At 37.0% G+C, this 17,542-nt stretch overlaps 1 protein-coding gene across 2 annotated transcripts in view; it reads right to left on the bottom strand.

The window, feature by feature from the left end:
- Nucleotides 1–17,542, bottom strand: part of LOC150098891 (ATP synthase lipid-binding protein, mitochondrial-like) — a 67,455-nt gene that overhangs the window by 24,607 nt on the left and 25,306 nt on the right. For both annotated transcript variants that reach the window (XM_090405046.1, XM_090405047.1), the window contains exons 2-3: nucleotides 13,327–13,393; nucleotides 3,044–3,112 (exon numbers count right to left, since the gene is read on the bottom strand). In XM_090405046.1, the coding sequence (XP_090261172.1) occupies nucleotides 3,044–3,112; nucleotides 13,327–13,393 (136 nt within the window). The remainder of the gene's footprint in view (nucleotides 1–3,043; nucleotides 3,113–13,326; nucleotides 13,394–17,542) is intronic.

The following is a 17,542-nucleotide window of genomic DNA, read 5'->3' as shown; positions in this document are numbered from 1 at the left end:
TGTGTGTGTGTGTGTGTGTGTGTGTGTGTGTGTGTGTGTGTGTGTGTGTGTGTGTGTGTTTTTACTTAGTCCAGACCAGTTCTGGAGACCCAGTTCTGGAGACCAAGCATCGAATTTTTTCAAGTTACTTTAGCCTAATTGTAAGTGGCCTTCAATTTAGTTTTATAACTCTTTTTTTATAGATAGGAACTAAGAGCTCTCCTCCAATCATCTGGAATTTCACCTTCAGACAATTATGCAGCACAGTCAATGAAAAGCTTAGAAAGTATTAATTGTAGTCCTAATTAATTTTTTTTATATCTTTATTTATTTTTTATGTTGAGCCCATACACAAGAGGTTGAGTGGGTTGGGAAAGGAAAAACTTGTTTACATTTGATTTAAAAGTCTGTATGTTGTATTTCTTGGGAAATACATAAAGGGAAAGACTGTTCCACAATACAATAGCACCAAGGATGAAAGAGGAGAAAAATTTCATATTTGCTCCTGATTTCATAGATGCAGTTAAATTTTATGACTTAGTATATCGACGTAAGTTTTCAATTCCTCGATTTTTAAGGGCTTCTGAAATAGCTAATGTTGAGTTGAATCACATCTTTTCAAAATCAATAAACCAGAGATGAGGGTTTCTGGTATTGTTTTCTCAATTATTTGTCTTATTACATATATAATCAACAGTGCCGATTTTTTTCTGAATCCTGGTTGTTCTGAAGGCTGGTGAAAATCTAGTTTATTTTGTATTCTGTTGCTAATGATTTTTGTAAAAAATTTTGTATATTGTTAAAAGGAGACTGATAGGGCAGTAATCTTTACTATCTTCTTTGTCCCCTTTCATAATAAAGATAGCATTATTCCAACTCATTGATATTCTCTTCTGTTTTAGGCACAAAGTATAAATTTTACTTAACATCTTGACATGTCATGATTCACAACTTGCTTTCGGAATGTCTATTAGTAACTCATCTTCACTTAGCATCTTTCCACTACTCATGCTACATTGCATACTGAACTTCTTTTCTTAAAACATCAGGGCACATTTCTTGCTCTTCCATTTGGGGTATTACATTTTTGTTTTGTTTTCATACCAGGTTTAAGTCTTAGGATTTATAATTTGGCACAGAAAAATATAAACTATTCTTAATTTTATTACAGTTGGCAGTGAAATAAATGAAATTCAGTCTTCTTAAATTATATATATTTTTGTTTAACAGCAACTCTGATTTTTATAAAAATGGCAATTCATGAAAAAAAGTTGCAAAATAAAATGTTGGTTGAGAATATTTTACAATTTCTAAATGAATTTGCAGATGCAAGGGTGAGAGATAAATAGTGCCATCTGTTGTCAGAATTTGAAATTACTTCACAATTTTGGAAACAGAAGTGAGTCATACCTTTGAGAATATTTTCGTGCAAACCACCTTTTGGACAGAAAGAAACAAATAGTGTATGAAGGAATTAAATTAATTACATCAGATACTCTCTCCTGGTTGAAAATATAATTTCTTTTTTTGCATTCATATGGCAAGTGGATTCCTGAAGTCCTGGTAATAACCTCAACATGAACTGACAATCATTCTTAAAGAATATGAGGAGCATTCTTAATGTAATAATACCTCCATTTGTGATAGATTCCCGCCTAAGAGATATGTCAGAAATAAGACAGTTCAAAGTCACTATTTTATTTTCATACACTATTCTAACAACACCTTCAATACACTTTCTCCACTGTCTGACAAACCTTCAAAAGGTATCATGGTAAATGTCGAGTGATTGTTTTGGTTTATGTTAAACTGAAGTTTTATTCTAACACGGTAGTTGTTTCCTTAAGTTTTATGATGTATGATGGTAAATGTCAATTTTGGAACACTTTTCTCATCTCTGCTTTGACCTGTTCTTTATTTTCAAAATGGATACCCTTGAGATGTGTCATTAATCGAGAAATAGCAGCAGTTTGATGGACCAATTCTGGTTGCAGGAAGGATGTTCACAACTCTAAATCTGATCTCTCAGATTGCTGTTTCATGCAACATCCTCCTCCTGCATCTTGGAAAATTCCACTGGAATTTTGGTTATTTATTTTGAAAACAATAAACAAAGATCAAACGATGTGAAAAATAATTCTGAAAACCTGAAGACTTTTACTGACAGCTTTCAAAGGAGAGGAGGAAGATTATTGCTGATAGTGTATGAGAATATATATATTTTTTTATCTATTTCTCTTTCTTCAGTGGGGAAGCTATCACAATAGATGCATTAGATATGATAAAAACAACTGCAAAATCAACAAACTGTTACTGTGGTCTCTAAGGATTTAACCTTTCGAAATGTCAAAGTTCTACAAATTATATTCAAGCAGCAGATAGGTCAATGAAATCTTTTCAGTCAGTAAAGGCAATCATCAGAGTGACAAAAAAGCGAAATTGGGTGGTCACACCATGGACTGATTGACAGCCACCAGCCTCATTTTACTCCAACAATTGTTAAGAGACTCTTCAGAAAGTCAGAAATTAAAAGATCAAAGGAATTTCATGTTAGGAAATTCCTTTAAAACTCCCAACGAATACAACTGCACCACCTCATATCTAAGCTATACAATCAACAGTGAATAAATCTGTGCTGATTGTTGAAAATCATCAACATCGTAAATGATCTACAAACAAGAACTGCACAAATTACCATTTATGCAGATATATTGTTACTTCACACTGGTTCATTCTCCATTGGAAACAGAAAGAAAGAGCTTTTATTGTAATGTATTTATGCCTGTTACATAAATACATTACATTATGTTTGCAATCCTTAAGCATACATCAGGCTATGATGACAATACAACTCTGAAGTAAAATGTAATATTATTTTAATGACTATTTCTCAGTCACTGGATGATAAAGTTTAAATAACCTATCAGAATCAAGCTAAAAAAGGCTGAAAAACAAATTTTAGTTTTTACCATAAAATGAAATAACTTAATAAAACACTTTCATCCACATTTCAAAATTAAGACACCTAAATGATTTTTTAAAAAAAGAAAAAGAAGCTGCATACCTGATCTTTGTGGTTAAGTGCTGAAATGCTACTTAAAGGTCTTACAAAATATCTTGCCCCAGTAGCCACCTATAAATAATAGAGATAATGACTACTTCAAATATCACATGAAAACAGTGAATAAAATACTTCATTTAAAAGAAATGCTTCTGAAAAGAGATTGGTTCAATAAAATTTATTAAAATGAAAACTGTTATATTTGTTTAAAAGCAATAAACTAAGATATGTTCTAATAACCCATGGTTAAGCCCCCAATAGCAATGCAAATCATTAGAAATCAGAATGTTTCCCAACCTATGGTCTGGATGAAGTTATCCAATCAAATGAATCCCTAACATATTACTTTATAAACATACATTCAAGTGAACAAGTTGGCAAGCAAATCAATTTTCAAACATGACTGTATACAGCATAAATTGTTATTTATATTCATTTTTGTTTTAATTTATATTGGGTACAGTGATGTTTGTGCGACAGCAAACACCACTATATTACTATCATTATTGTACAGGCACCTCCATGGAGTCCAAGATAATTTTACGCTAGCAAGCTATTCTGTAGAAATTGACGTTTTGATGAAGTGCATTTTCCTGCAAATTGTACATTAGGATTTTTTTTTCCCTACTATGCAACTACCATGGTTATCTGATATGAAAGATATTTAAGGTTAGTCAGTTGCTCTTGTCCAATAGAAGAACGAAGGTACAATTTTACAATTTTCAATTTGCTAAATGAACATTTGCAGGAAGCTGTTGTTACAGGCATTGTTATGAAAATCCTTAATGCTATGTCTAGATTTGGATATGTATCTACACAACCTATCATACCTCTCCTTGAACCAATCAACAGACGACCGACTCAGGAAACACATTCCATTCATTCACAACTCTCCAAGCAAAAAATATAGTCCTCACACCCCTACTAACCAAAGCTTTAATTCAACTTCTTGTTCTGGCCCTTCTAGCCAAGGGCCGACATTTTTCCTTCATTAATCCTATAAAACCCTTTAAGCAACTTAAATGTTATATCATATCTCCTCTTTTTCACCTATCAACCAACTTTCTGCAGTCAACACAACCCCAATCTATCCTCATTGGGAACATTCCACAGACACTCACTATCTTAGTTGCTCGCCTACTCTGGCCCTTCTAGCCAAGTGCCGACATTTTTCCTTCATTAATCCTATAAAACCCTTTAAGCAACTTAAATGTTTTGAAGAATTATATCATATCTCCTCTTTTTCACCTATGAACCAACTTTCTGCAGTCAACACAACCCCAATCTATCCTCATTGGGAACATTCCACAGACACTCACCATCTTAGTTGCTCGCCTACTCCACTTCCTGATCACCAAGAAACCCAAGGGACCAGACTTGAGCACAGTAATGCAGAGGAGAATGTATCAAGGCTTTATAAAGAGATAACTTCCTTATCTCTACTTGTGTGTTCTTTAATAGCCAAGTAACCTTATGAGCTACCTCAGCAAGTCCTCTAAAACTTTAACTCTGTCTACCACCCCCCCCCCCCCGAAATATCTAGCTTCATCATTTCCTGGAATACAGTTCCATTAATGTAGTAGACAGTTTATAATCTCTTTATTCCAAAATGCACAGCTTTACATTTCTCCACATTAAACAGACACCTGCTATCTTTTGCCCATACTGACAGCCTATTTAAATCATCTTGTAAATTCTTCAAATCACCTTATTAACTATTGCTGTACCTAATTTTGCATCATCAGCTAACAACTGAATATTTAATTTCAGGTTATTTCCTATATTATTTATGTACAAATTAAACCTTGGACTGTTCATGAGTTTGTTAGTCACCTTTCTCCTTATATACCATCCACATTTTCTTCTGCAACTCATGCCTAATTATATCACTCATCCATTTCCTACCTGATTAACCCTCCTTACCTTAGGTATAAAATTTAATATTCCTTCCTCTGGATGACTCTTAACTATCTCCCATGCACTACTAACATTCTTCCCTTGAAATGTTTTATGCCATGGCACAAATTTAAGCTCCTCCTAAGCTTGTCATAATCACCTGCCTGGTAGTTCCATATATATCCCTTCTTGACAGAATATTCCTCATGTTTTTACAATCTCAAGTCAAGAGGGCATGGTCACTTTCACTAATCTGAGGTAATGTGGCCACTTTAGTTACAGATGGCTCTTCTGATCCTATGACCAAGTTCAATACTTTCCCACCCTTAGTTCCTTCCATCTCATGCTACCTTAAATAATTATCTCTTAGTAAGTTTATAAATTTTATTTCCTTCCTGCCATGTGATCTTCCTTCCAGTCTATATTTCCATAGTTGAAGTTGTCCATAATAATCACTAAACCTGTACTCATACTAATTTAGCAATGCATGTCTTTCAGATTATGTGGAACTCCCTGGCCTATAGCAACAACCAAGTGCATATTTTGTCTTACAGGCCTTAATCTCACACCAGACTGCTTCATATGAACAGCCACCCTCCTGCCTATCTCCTATTCTCTTTGGCTGCAATTCATCTGCTATCATCAGCAGTACCTCTCCTTCCATCCTATCTTCTCTATTTTCCCTGAAAATACTAAACCCTTCACATTCAATTCCTGTAACTACATCATCATCTGCTGTTAGCCAAGTCTCACTAGTGCCTGTAACTTTTGCAAGGTTGCATTAACCAATGCCAGAAACTAGTCCCTCTTGTTCATGATACTTCTGGAATTATTGGGCTGGCAAATAAGTTCGTTTGGTTCATGCGCTAGTACAAGTTTATGCCGCTTCGCCTGTCGCTACTACGCACCACTATTGTGCAGTTGAAAGGCGACATTTTGCATAACCTTTCAGTGAATTTTCGTTCAGTCTACTTCAGTTGCGTTGTGTAACATATTTTTAGAAATGGAAGGAAATAACATACATTACCGGCATATTTTGCTTTACTTCAAAAAAGGCAAACGAGCTGGGGAAGCCCATAAAAAAATATGCAGTGTATATGGGGATGGTGCCTTAACAGAACGCATATGTCAAAAGTGGTTTGCCAAATTCCATTCTGAAGATTTCGATGTCAGCGATGCGCCTCGCACTCGAGCGAGGTTGATTCTAGTGATGTGAAGGATATCGTCGACAAAAATCGTAACAAACAGTGCAAGAGATTGCTGCAGTACTGAACATATCCCATACAAGCATTGAAAACCATTTGCACATGCTGGGATATGTTTCAAAACTCAATGTTTGGGTGCCGCATGAATTGACTGAAGCCAATATGACTGCTTGCATATCCTTCTGTGATTCGCTGCGATGTCACCAAAAAAAAAGGCCCATTTTTGAAGCGGATGATTACGAGAAATCAAAAATGGGTCGTGTATGATAACGTGGTACATAAAAGATCATGAGGGCACAAGAGCGAACCGTCACAAACAACCTCGAAAGCGACATTGCACCCAAAGAAGATCCTGCTCTCTGTGTGTGGTGGGATTATAAAGGTGTTGTCCACTACGAGGTGTTACTGTCAGGTAGAACAATCGATTCAACTGTCTATTGCTCACAGTTAATGCGACTGGCCCGTGCAATTAGCACAAAATGTCCTGAATTGGCAAATCGGAAAGGAGCTGTCTTTCACCACGACAATGCCAGACCCCACACATCGTTAAAAACCCGGAATAAATTGTTACGTCTTGGCTGGGATGTTTTGCCACATCCTCCATATTCACTGAACTTGGCATCTTCCGATCGTTGCAGAATTCTCTGAATGGGAAAACCTTTGCTAATGAGGAGGCTGTCAAAAGAAACCTGGATCGGTTTTTCACCAGTTGGTGGACAGATGGTAAGAGGTCATTGATAAAGAGGGTCAATATATAACTGACTAGTATGTCATGTTGAAGGCTTAATGGATTTTTAATACGGTTGCATTAAGCTTCCTAAGATTTAGAAATATGCCTAACACTTATCACCAGAGGTTCCCATCCTACATTCCAGGCCACCTACAACCAGCCTTAGAGGGCACTCCACCTAGTTGGGACTTTAGTGTCACTCATGTGGTTGGGCTTAGTATTGTTTGTTATTTGTGTTTATGTTACATTAGTTTTTTTGTAATCCCTGAAGATGTCTGCTTTAATCCTTTCTGAGTGTTGTAAAAAAATCCATTAAGCCTAAAACATGATGTCCTCACAGCACTTAAGCCTCTACACACTGACTAGTATGTATTATATATATTAAATAAAATGTGTTTCATTCTTCTTCTACAGCTTCTCCCACTTAAGTGGGGTCACTGTTTGTTATGAGTCTCCTCCACACCTTCCTGTCTTGGGCTGTCACCACATCCAAGTTCTTCATCTTCAAGTCCTCTTCTACCAGCTCCCTCCATCTCTTCTTTGGCCGCCCACACTTCCGCCTTCCTTGCACATCCATCTGCATGACCCTTCTTCCCCCATATTCGTCCTCCCTCCTCATCACATGACCAAACCATCTCAACCTTGCGTCCTGTATTTTCGCTCCTAAGTTCGTAACTTTCACTGTTCCCCTAACATAGTCATTTCTCAGATGATCCTTTCTGGTCACACCGCACATCCACCTAAGCATTCTCATCTCTGCTACTTCCATCCTGCTGATGTTATTTTTCCTCAGGGCCACGGTTTCTTATAACATATGTCATAGCTGGCCTCACTACTGTCCTATAAATTTTGCCTTTCAGATTGATCGGCACCCTCTTATCGTATAACACTCTAGCCATCTCCCTCCAGTTCCTCCAACCCGCTTGTATCCTGCATCCCACTTCCTTCTCAGCTCCTCCATCTTCTTCCACTGTTGAACCTAAGTATCTAAAGTCTCTCACCTTCCTGATGACATTTCCTTCCAGCTCCAGATCTGTCTCCTGGCCACCACCCACTGCACAACACATATACTCTGTCTTACTTCTGCTCAGTCTCATACCTCTCCTTCCAGTACTTTTCTCCATCTTTCCAGTTTAGTTTCCGCTTCTTCTCTTGAATCTACACACAGCAAGATGTCATCTGCATACAACATTGTCCAAGGTGCATCTTCTCTCACCTCCTCTGTTACCACCTCCATCACAATATTAAACAGAAACGGACTTAATGCTGACCCTTGATGCAAGCCAACTGTTACTTGAAAACTTTCTGCCTGTCCCAAACAGGTCCGAACACTTGTCTTCACGTTTCTGTACATTTCCCGCACCAACCTGACATATTTCTCCGGCACCTTCTTCTCCCTCAGACACCTCCAGACTTCTTGCCTTGGCACTCTATCGTATACTTTCTCCAGATCAATAAATACCAGATGTAGCTCCCTTTGTTTCTCTCGATATTTTTCCATCATCTGTCGTAACCCAAAGATAGCATCTGTTGTTGATCTACCAGGCATGAAGCCAAATTGTTCCTTTGCAATCTCCACCTCCTCCCTCAATCTACCATCAAGAACCCTTTCTAGGATCTTCATTGTGTGGGACATCAACTTTATTCCTCTGTAATTTTTACAGTCTTGTGCATCCCCTTTACCCTTGTAGATGGGAACAAGAGTACTCTCCCTCCATTCCTCGGGTATATTTTCCTGCTGGCAAACTTTCATGAACAGGTCGAACAGCAGGTCAATTCCCTCTTCCCCCGGTGCCTTCCATGCCTCCACTGGAATTCTGTCGGGGCCCACCGCTTTTCCATTCCTCATCCTCTTCATAGCCTCTGTCACTTCCATTCTACTGATGGTCTGCACCATCCCCTCAGAAGGCTGCCCATCTCCTCTGCGAGTCCTTGCATTTTCCTCATTCAAAAGTCCCTCAAAGTATATTTTCCATCTGTTTCTTATGTCCACACCCCTCCATAATACTCTTCCTTCAGCATCTTTGATCTGCCTCACATGTAAGATGTCCTTAGCTGCTTTATTTCTACATTTCGCTAGTTGGTAAATTTTTCTCTGTCCTTCCTTTGTTTCTAATTGATCATACAGATCTTGATGTGCCATGGCCTTCGCCTGTGCCACAACTCTCTTGGCTTCTTGCTTTCTCTCTTTGTACACCTCTCTGTCCTCTTCCACTCTTGACTCATCCCACTTCTGCTTTGCCTTCCTCTTAGCTGTCACTGCCACTTGTACATCATTATTCCACCACCAACCCTCCTTCTGCTCTCTAATCTTTCCAAATGTCTCACCAAGCACCTCGACTGCACAGCTCAGGATTACTTTTGAATTATGTTTCCACCAATCCTGTACATTTTCCAGTCCATTGGAAATCCTCTCTAACACCCTCTCCCTAAGACGATTCCTCACACTCTCCTCTTTTAAGCGAAACCACTTAATTGTCTTCATCCCATGGCAACCAGAAGTTCTTATCTTCGATCTTATTTTAAAGTCTGCGCACAGCAGTTGGTGTTGTTGTGCTACTTGATCTGTTGGAATTACTTTACATTTGTCACAACCTTAAGATGTTTTCTTCTAGTCAAAATGTATTCAATTTGTGAGCTGTTGTTACTACTTCTAAATGTTATCAATTTCATTCCACTCTGAAAAACCGAACGAACTTATTTGCCAACCCAATAGTATAAAAAAACTGAAACATCCCTTTAGGCTCCCATCCTCCTTTACTTCCTAAATTGATTATCCTATTCAATATTGGGGTAGAGACTTGAGAGACTATTGAATAGGACAGTCAACTGATTCTGCAATATAACAAAATGATCCACTATAACTAACACTATGGAAAAGTCCCAGCGAAGGTCTCATGTGACAATACTATTTTAAGTTTGCTATTTAGAAACTATAAAAGCTGAAGATTTTCAATGCCAGTGAACTGAATTTCCTAGCAAATTATATCACCATCAGATGACAAAGAAAAATCTTGGGAAATCATACATAAAGTATACAAATAACATGAAAAAGTACAAATGCAAATAATAATAAGAGACAAAGACTAGTAGAACATTGAATTATAAAAATCTAGAATTAACATTTATATTTCAAAGGTAATAACTTAAATTAATGTCACTTACCTGAAACCTTTTGTAGCTCTTACTCATGAAATTTTTATTAATTTTATATATACTTTGATATTTTTTTTAACTGTCTAAAAACCATGCTCTAGAGGCTAACCATGGAGTTTTTTCAAGCCACTTCAGGCCTGCAATAAGTGGGGTGGTGGTGGTGGTGGTCATAGAATGAATGATGACATTCATTCCCCACCCAAAGACAATTACAAACATCCGTGCCATAACAGGATTTGAACCTTCAGCTTGTTGGTTGGAGATCAGGTACACTAACCACTCAGCCAACCAGGCCAGCATATTGTGCAATACTGTTTTAATTTACAGTTCTAAGAAAACACTATCAATTAATGCTGTACATTAGGTCCGTTTTTGCATTTAATGGTATAAAGACAGCTATGGTCATACTGCACCAAAGACAGAATAAATAAGGAGCTTATATAGGTCTAAAAACTATAAAAGTCAAATAATAACAAAAATCATAAATGGAGCATTTCTTAAAAGGATACTGTTCATTAAATAAGTAAGACAACATAAAATCAGTGTAGAAAAAAACAAATGTAAAAGATGCATATGAAGCAGATGTAAAAAAGAGTATAAAAAAAACTCATAAAATGTACATAAACCTGAGGTTTTTTTTAGAAACATTTACAATGACTTAAATTTCAAAAGGAAGGAGTGGGTGAGATGACCTGTGTGAAGCCAAGTAAGAACAACTTCATCTGTCAGACTGCCATAATTGAATTTAATTTCGGGCTTAATTTGGTAGAGCTTATTATTACTCTCTCTGTTCCAGGATAGCTGCAACTGGGACAGCAGTTTCTGTCTGATAAGCTGCCAATAATCTGAGTATGGTACAAGCAGCCATCAATTTCCTGATATGTACACCCAAGGGGGGGGTACATGACATTAAAGTCTTAACTAGGTGGAGCACCCTCTGAGGGTGGTTGTAGGTGGCCTGGAATGTAGGGTGGGACCTCTGGTGATGAGTGTTTCCCAAATCTTAGGAAGCTTAATGCAACTGTATTTATTAAGATTTGGTTGATTTCTGAGAGCTGCTGCTGATTCTAAGAATAGTCTCTCTTTTTTGAATTTGTTGTGGTGGAGCATGGTGGTTTTTTTTTCCATGAGATCCTATGGGTTGTATCCAAGACATGGTCAGCAAGTCCTGACTGACCATAGTCGTGGTTCCAGATGTATGACTTGTGTTCCTCCAGGTGGATGGTTGCTGATCTGCCTGTCTGTCCAAAGTATGCCAGCTTACAGGAACAGGGTACTTTATAAACTCCAGGCACTGAGAGAGGAGGGAGCTGATCTTTTGTAGAATGGATAAGGGTAGCAAGTTTGCAGTGAGGCTTAAATGCTGTGTGTAGGTTGTACTTGTTTAAAATCTTGGTTATTTTTTCAGATGTGCCACGGATCTAGGATATGGTGATGGCATTTCTAAACTCTTTCTGACGAGAAGATCGGGGAACGTGGGAGGAACTGATTATTTTTTGGATACTGTGATCATTGTAGCCATTGGAGAGGAAAGTGTTGTGTATGTGGTCAAGTTCAGTAGTAAGTACTGAACTCAGTCCCACAAAGATTGTGGGTTCTCTTGGTAAGAGTTTTAATAATGAAATATAGGAAGTATTAAATTCTGTTTTAATCCTTTCCGAGTGTTGTAAAAAAATCCATTAAGCCTCCAACATGATGTCCTCACAGCACTTAAGCCCTCCACACACGGATTCTAATCATTCATGGTGAAGATATAGCATGCAAATCCAGACAATATGGTAAGTCAAAACTACGACTATCTAAGCAACTAAATAGGCTGGCCTTTTTAAAAAGATGTCGGGATATAAAAGTGATACCCAACTGCGTTAAGCTAAAGATCAACTTTCGTTCCAAAAAAGCCCTTCACATATATAACCGCACCAGCTTTGCACTACTGCGAGACCAAATCGCTGCTACTCGTGCCACCCTCTCCGTGATGAACACTGCCATTGGCTCCTTACAGTCAGAGCTCTCCGTTGTACTTAACCCGGAACTTCGGTCTATTCTCTCTGGCATCTCAGAAGCTCCCGCACAGAAAGAATTTCAAAAAATAAAAGATAAACATCAAGAAATATAACAACCTAGTGAAAGCCAAACCACAACCACAAATTAAACTGCTCTAGACAGTAGTTAGCCTATCTTCCAAAAGGCTCAACGACGATGCTGTCAGTGCCTTAAGCCTCAGCCACAATTTTGGGGGTCTCTCCGAAAGAAATGCCAGTGCTTGATGTAATGTTTAGCATCGAATGCGAGATCTGTCGCTTAGCGCCAGAGATAGCAAATAACATCAGGCTTGGCATCGCCAACATCCTCACCCAGTCTTTGCCTCCAAAAAGTAATTTATCTTCTGCCCAACGCACTGCTCTCATGAAATTATGGAAAGAGAAACGTATCATCATCACCAGAGCGAATAAGGGTAATGCCACGGAATACAATAGGAAAATGGGAATTATCTTCAGAGATTGCTCAACCTACACCCCACTAGAACTCGACCCCACAAAAACACAAGTTAAAAAATTAAAAATCTTACTTAAAAAGTATTGTCCTGGCCCCCGGGCATCACGAAAAAACTCGAGCCTTTCTGTTCCCATCCCCCCTGAATATACAGTTCACCAAAAATCCACAAACCCAATTCCCCACTAAGACCTATAGTAGATGCGACTAATGCATCTTGCTCCAAACTCTCAAAACAACTGGCCAGCGCTCTAGCCCCCCCCCCCCCCTCACTGGACTTTCCATATCCTATATAAAAAACTCTACCCATTTTAAATCCCTCATAGAAAATTTAACCATAAATAACACAGACATATTGGTAAGCTTTGACATCTCCTCATTGTTTACCAATATCCCTTTAATTGATACCTTAACACTCTTAGAAAACGTTTTTCCTTCTGACATCTTAGATCTCTTTTCCTTTGCCATCAATTCTGAGTATTTTTCTTGGAAGAACAAAATCTACAAGCAGATAGAGGGAACCGGCATGGGTCCCCCCCCCCTTGAATTCTCAGATATTTTTATATTTGTATTTATAATAAATTGAAAGCATAGCTGACCATCATACCAACAACAGATATTATAAGCATGCTGATAAAATATAAATAACTAAAATGAGTACTACTTCATTTTGAGAATAATGAGAATACAATTTGTGTGAAATGGAAGGATGGTAAAGGTGGATCACAGACCTTGATGCCTTTAAGTTTGGCGTAACTTACAAAAATTAAACAAAAATTTACCATTAAGAAAATAATGAAACTTACCAATGCCCTAGAAAGAGGGGTAACAGCATATGCATACATGATTAATGATGATGGGTGCAGCTTTTGCCTGAATTAAAACAAAATTTTAAGTTATCAATACTGACCACATTAGACAATAATATAATATTAAAGTTATGTACATATTATCATATTGTTATCATTATGTATATATTATCATATCATATGATAATATAATGTTATATATTATCATAATGTACTTAAGAGGGTATACCAAAAGGCACCTAACTACCACTTTTAATGGATACCTAGGGAAATTTATAGTTATGCTAACTGCTAGCATTATAAAACAGTATGGTATCAGAAGTGAAATTTCATATTTCACTATGAATCAATCATGCCCCTGGCTCTTTAAGATAAATGCGATAAGACAAGACAGCTACTTAATACTTAAACAAGGAACAACTCCTCCGCTTTTTCAGCCTATAAAATCTTCCAACACATAGCTGTAATGATTTAGCATAAGGATGATGAATGAAGGCCATGAAGCAAGTATATAATCAAGTAGATCAGCTTTACTCCCATGCTTGGATGGCTCTTCCTTGGCATGAAAATGCTCTTCCCTTTGGCAAAATAACAAATGTCACTTCATAATGAAATCACTTAACCTTCATTTGAACTTTTCAATATGAATTCATGGTATAAAAAGGTTGCTTTGCAAAATACCTATTTTAAATATATTTTGTAATGAATGAACTCTCCTACCCCACCCCAGATTATGTTATATTAGAAGAATCAATTTCTGCAGTAACCAAGATTTTTGCAGTTAGAGAAAGTGTAACAAGTACACTTTCTGCAAAAGGAAGAGTAAGTGTAACAAGTACAACATACCATTAATGTTGCCTTGACATGCCTAAATTCAAAAACCTAACTAAAAAATTTCCTTACATGTTTTAATCTTTAAACAGATCTCTCTTGCACACAAATCAGCTTTTTACTATCCCCCCCCCCAAAAAAAACTTCATAAATGTCAAGGCTTTATAAAAAATACTAGAAAATATAAAATATTTACAAAATTACTAGAAAATTTCTGTACAGTTAAAGTATTTCTTTCAATATGAGCAGAGGGACATTTTATATTATATGGGCACTGTCAGGATGTCCATGGAGTTACAGAGGGAAGGCATTTCCTGTCACACAATGCCTATATACTGATGTCTCTCCTCTAACACAATTTACAAAGACACACCTGCAATACCAATCCATACTGGATTGGTACTGCAGGTATGTCAATGTTTAATGGAGGAAACATGTCTAAAAATAATTAATTAAATATATTAAGCTAGTCAGATTCTAAGTCAATATTTGGTCATAGTGAATAAGGCATCTTCATGGGCACACCAAGCAAAATTGCAAACACTTATTTTAAAGAGCTGGCTCCTACAGTCCTAAATGGTGCCCTGTATGGGTGTAATGCAGCTGAATTCCAGGTAGTCTGATTTATATCTGTTTCTGTATAAGAGGTTTTTTTTCCCTACCCATTAGATCTGGTGATCCACATCCGTGGCATGGTCTGCCACAAAGAATGGCTGTGGTGCAGATCAACATACTTTATGTTCTTCTAGGTGGATATCAACTGTTCTTCCAGTTTGTCCAAAGTATTTAAGTTTGCAGGAGCAAGAGATACTACAGACACCGGAATGATCTAGATGGTGAAATGGATCTTTTGGTGAATGAATAGGGTAGCTAATTTTTGGTATAGCAGGAAGAATGTTAGACAAATATGCATTCTTAAAAAGGTATACCACACAGACTGCTTCAGGAATATTCTTTACCACTCACCAAAAGATTTGCTCCACTATCTAGATCATCCTGGTGTCTATATCATACCTTGCTCAGCTGGTGCAAATGTGAACAAACTGGATGAACAGCTAATATCCACCTAGAAGAACACAAAGTATGTCTATCATCTGCACTATAGCTGTTCCAGAGTGACAGATTATGCCATGAATACAGAACAGTGGATTCAGTGAAGGATCACCTCCCTCTTATACAAAAACATATATAAATTACTCTTCCTGGAATACACCATAGCACTAAAACATTTACCATAGCTAAACAAATTCAGCTGTATCACATTGCCAAAAATCTGTGAGACCATCATTATGAAATCTTCAGCAAGATTTCAACATCACACCCAGATAGTGCAAGTCTATAGGAGCCAGTCTTTTGAAATTGGTCTGTTTGCTTTCCTGCTAGTGCTTTGTATTTTTTTTTTATCTGCCTGTGAAGATAAGCATCCAAAACAAAGATGGTGACCAAGGCAAAATACTGACTATCTAATTAGCTAAATGAAATTAGTTCAACTGCAGCCCATTCCACATACACATGCCAAATGGCATAAGACCTGGGCCATGCATGGTTCCTAACTACATCCTTATGACCTTCCAAGGATAACCTTGAATTCTTCCACCACCTACCATAATAACCTGCAAATATCACTGTTCAATTGTTATCTGACAGTGCAAATATAGGCAGGTTAATAAGGAATGTTACTGATAGGACAGAAATTACTTGAGCAGACTAGAAATATGAGCAAGCAAACGATAACAGTCGTCAGTTTAATGTTGCTAAACATGAAGTTATGCACTTCGGTGTGATAAAATTTCCAATGGAATATTAATGGGAACTATGTAGAAACTCATGAGTCTAGGGATGGAGATGGTGAATAAGAAGTTCAGTCACATGCTGAAGATTGCAAATAACTCCAAGCATAATTGTAATGCTGAAACAAACACAGCTGTGCAAGAATAAGGAGATCATTTTGTCTTTTTGAGACCTTGATATGATCACATCTGGACCTATATACAGATTTGGTCTCCTGGGTGCCAAGGTGATTAAGTTGCAAAGAAAAGTTACTAAAATGAACATTCATTGAAAATGACTTCAGAGAACTCCAGTATTGTGCTCAGACTACACTGCAGCTCACAATAGTGGCAAAATTCCTTTTCTTTATGATATATTTCTTCCAAAACTTCAAGAACATTCTGTTCGATTCAACAGCTGTTCTCTCACTACAATCTATTTCTATTTCTTAGGCAGAAATATAAACTTTGTGCACGTGCACTACTGCCTGATATAGTATTAACAAGACAATGAAAAACGAAAGCAAAGTCATGAACTGTCGTGAACAGGACTATAGTGGTTCAAAGGCATAAAACTTAGTTGGAAATTAAAATTGCTAAGAAATTATATTCTTGTTTAATCTTTTATTCAAGTTCAAGCAAAGTTTCCAGATGAAGCATCTTCATAATACACTACTTGTATATAGAGGCTAATGATATCACATAATTTGCCTTTGTATCACATAATGCAAAGCACACTTCTTTTCAGAAGTTTATATTGCTATACATTATGGAAAGAGACATTACCCAGATCTGTTAGATCTGAGTTAGAAATAAGAATTTCACTGATGAGACCTTTACTGAGGTCTCATGTGGAATGCTAGACTCAGAAGAGATAACAAGTTTGAATTAATATAAAGTCATATTTCCTATATACAAGTAGTAAAAAGGTGTGTCACCATATTATCAAACCACTCTGGATTAGAAATAGTTGTAGGAAGTTTTTTTTCACTTAGTTAGAAATTATTTAAAACTTACTTCACATGCAAACTTTGCTTATACCTGGATAAAGGATATAAGAATTTCACCAAGATTCACTGTTGTGTTTTCTCATCTTTGATCGTTCAACTCACCATTATCACTCTCCTCACTTTCTCAACATGCGTAACACACAATCTGACCAGTTTCAATTTGCTTCCACAAATCTTTTGCTCTATGAAGCAAATACATTTTGCTTCATGGAGTGAAAGAATAATATATAACATTTTTTTTTAAAGTCAGAATACTTACTATACCTAACTGAATATTACTGTCTACAGTAGGAGGGGCCTGTAGATCACACACAATCTATATTCATCATAATACACATAATACATTCTATGTGACAGTAAAGATATGACCTTGATTCATTGCAATGGGTTGTAGGTTGTATCCAACTCTATGTTGTATCTATGGTCAGTCTGACCTGGAATCATGTTTTCCAGGATCTGTTGGAAAAAAACCACCATGCTCCACCACAGTAAATTCAAAAAAATAAAGACTATTTTTAGAATCTGCAGCAGCATTCAGAAATCAACCGAATCTAAATAAATTATTAGAGCTAGTAAGCTGCAGTGGGGAGGGGAAAAAAAAAA

The sequence above is a fragment of the Typopeltis vanoorti genome, chromosome 15, assembly GCF_054136105.1.
Source record: "Typopeltis vanoorti isolate ZY-2024b chromosome 15, IOZ_Tvanoo_1.0, whole genome shotgun sequence".
In the NCBI taxonomy this organism is placed as follows: domain Eukaryota; kingdom Metazoa; phylum Arthropoda; class Arachnida; order Uropygi; family Thelyphonidae; genus Typopeltis; species Typopeltis vanoorti.
This window is presented reverse-complemented; position numbering and strand designations above follow the sequence as displayed.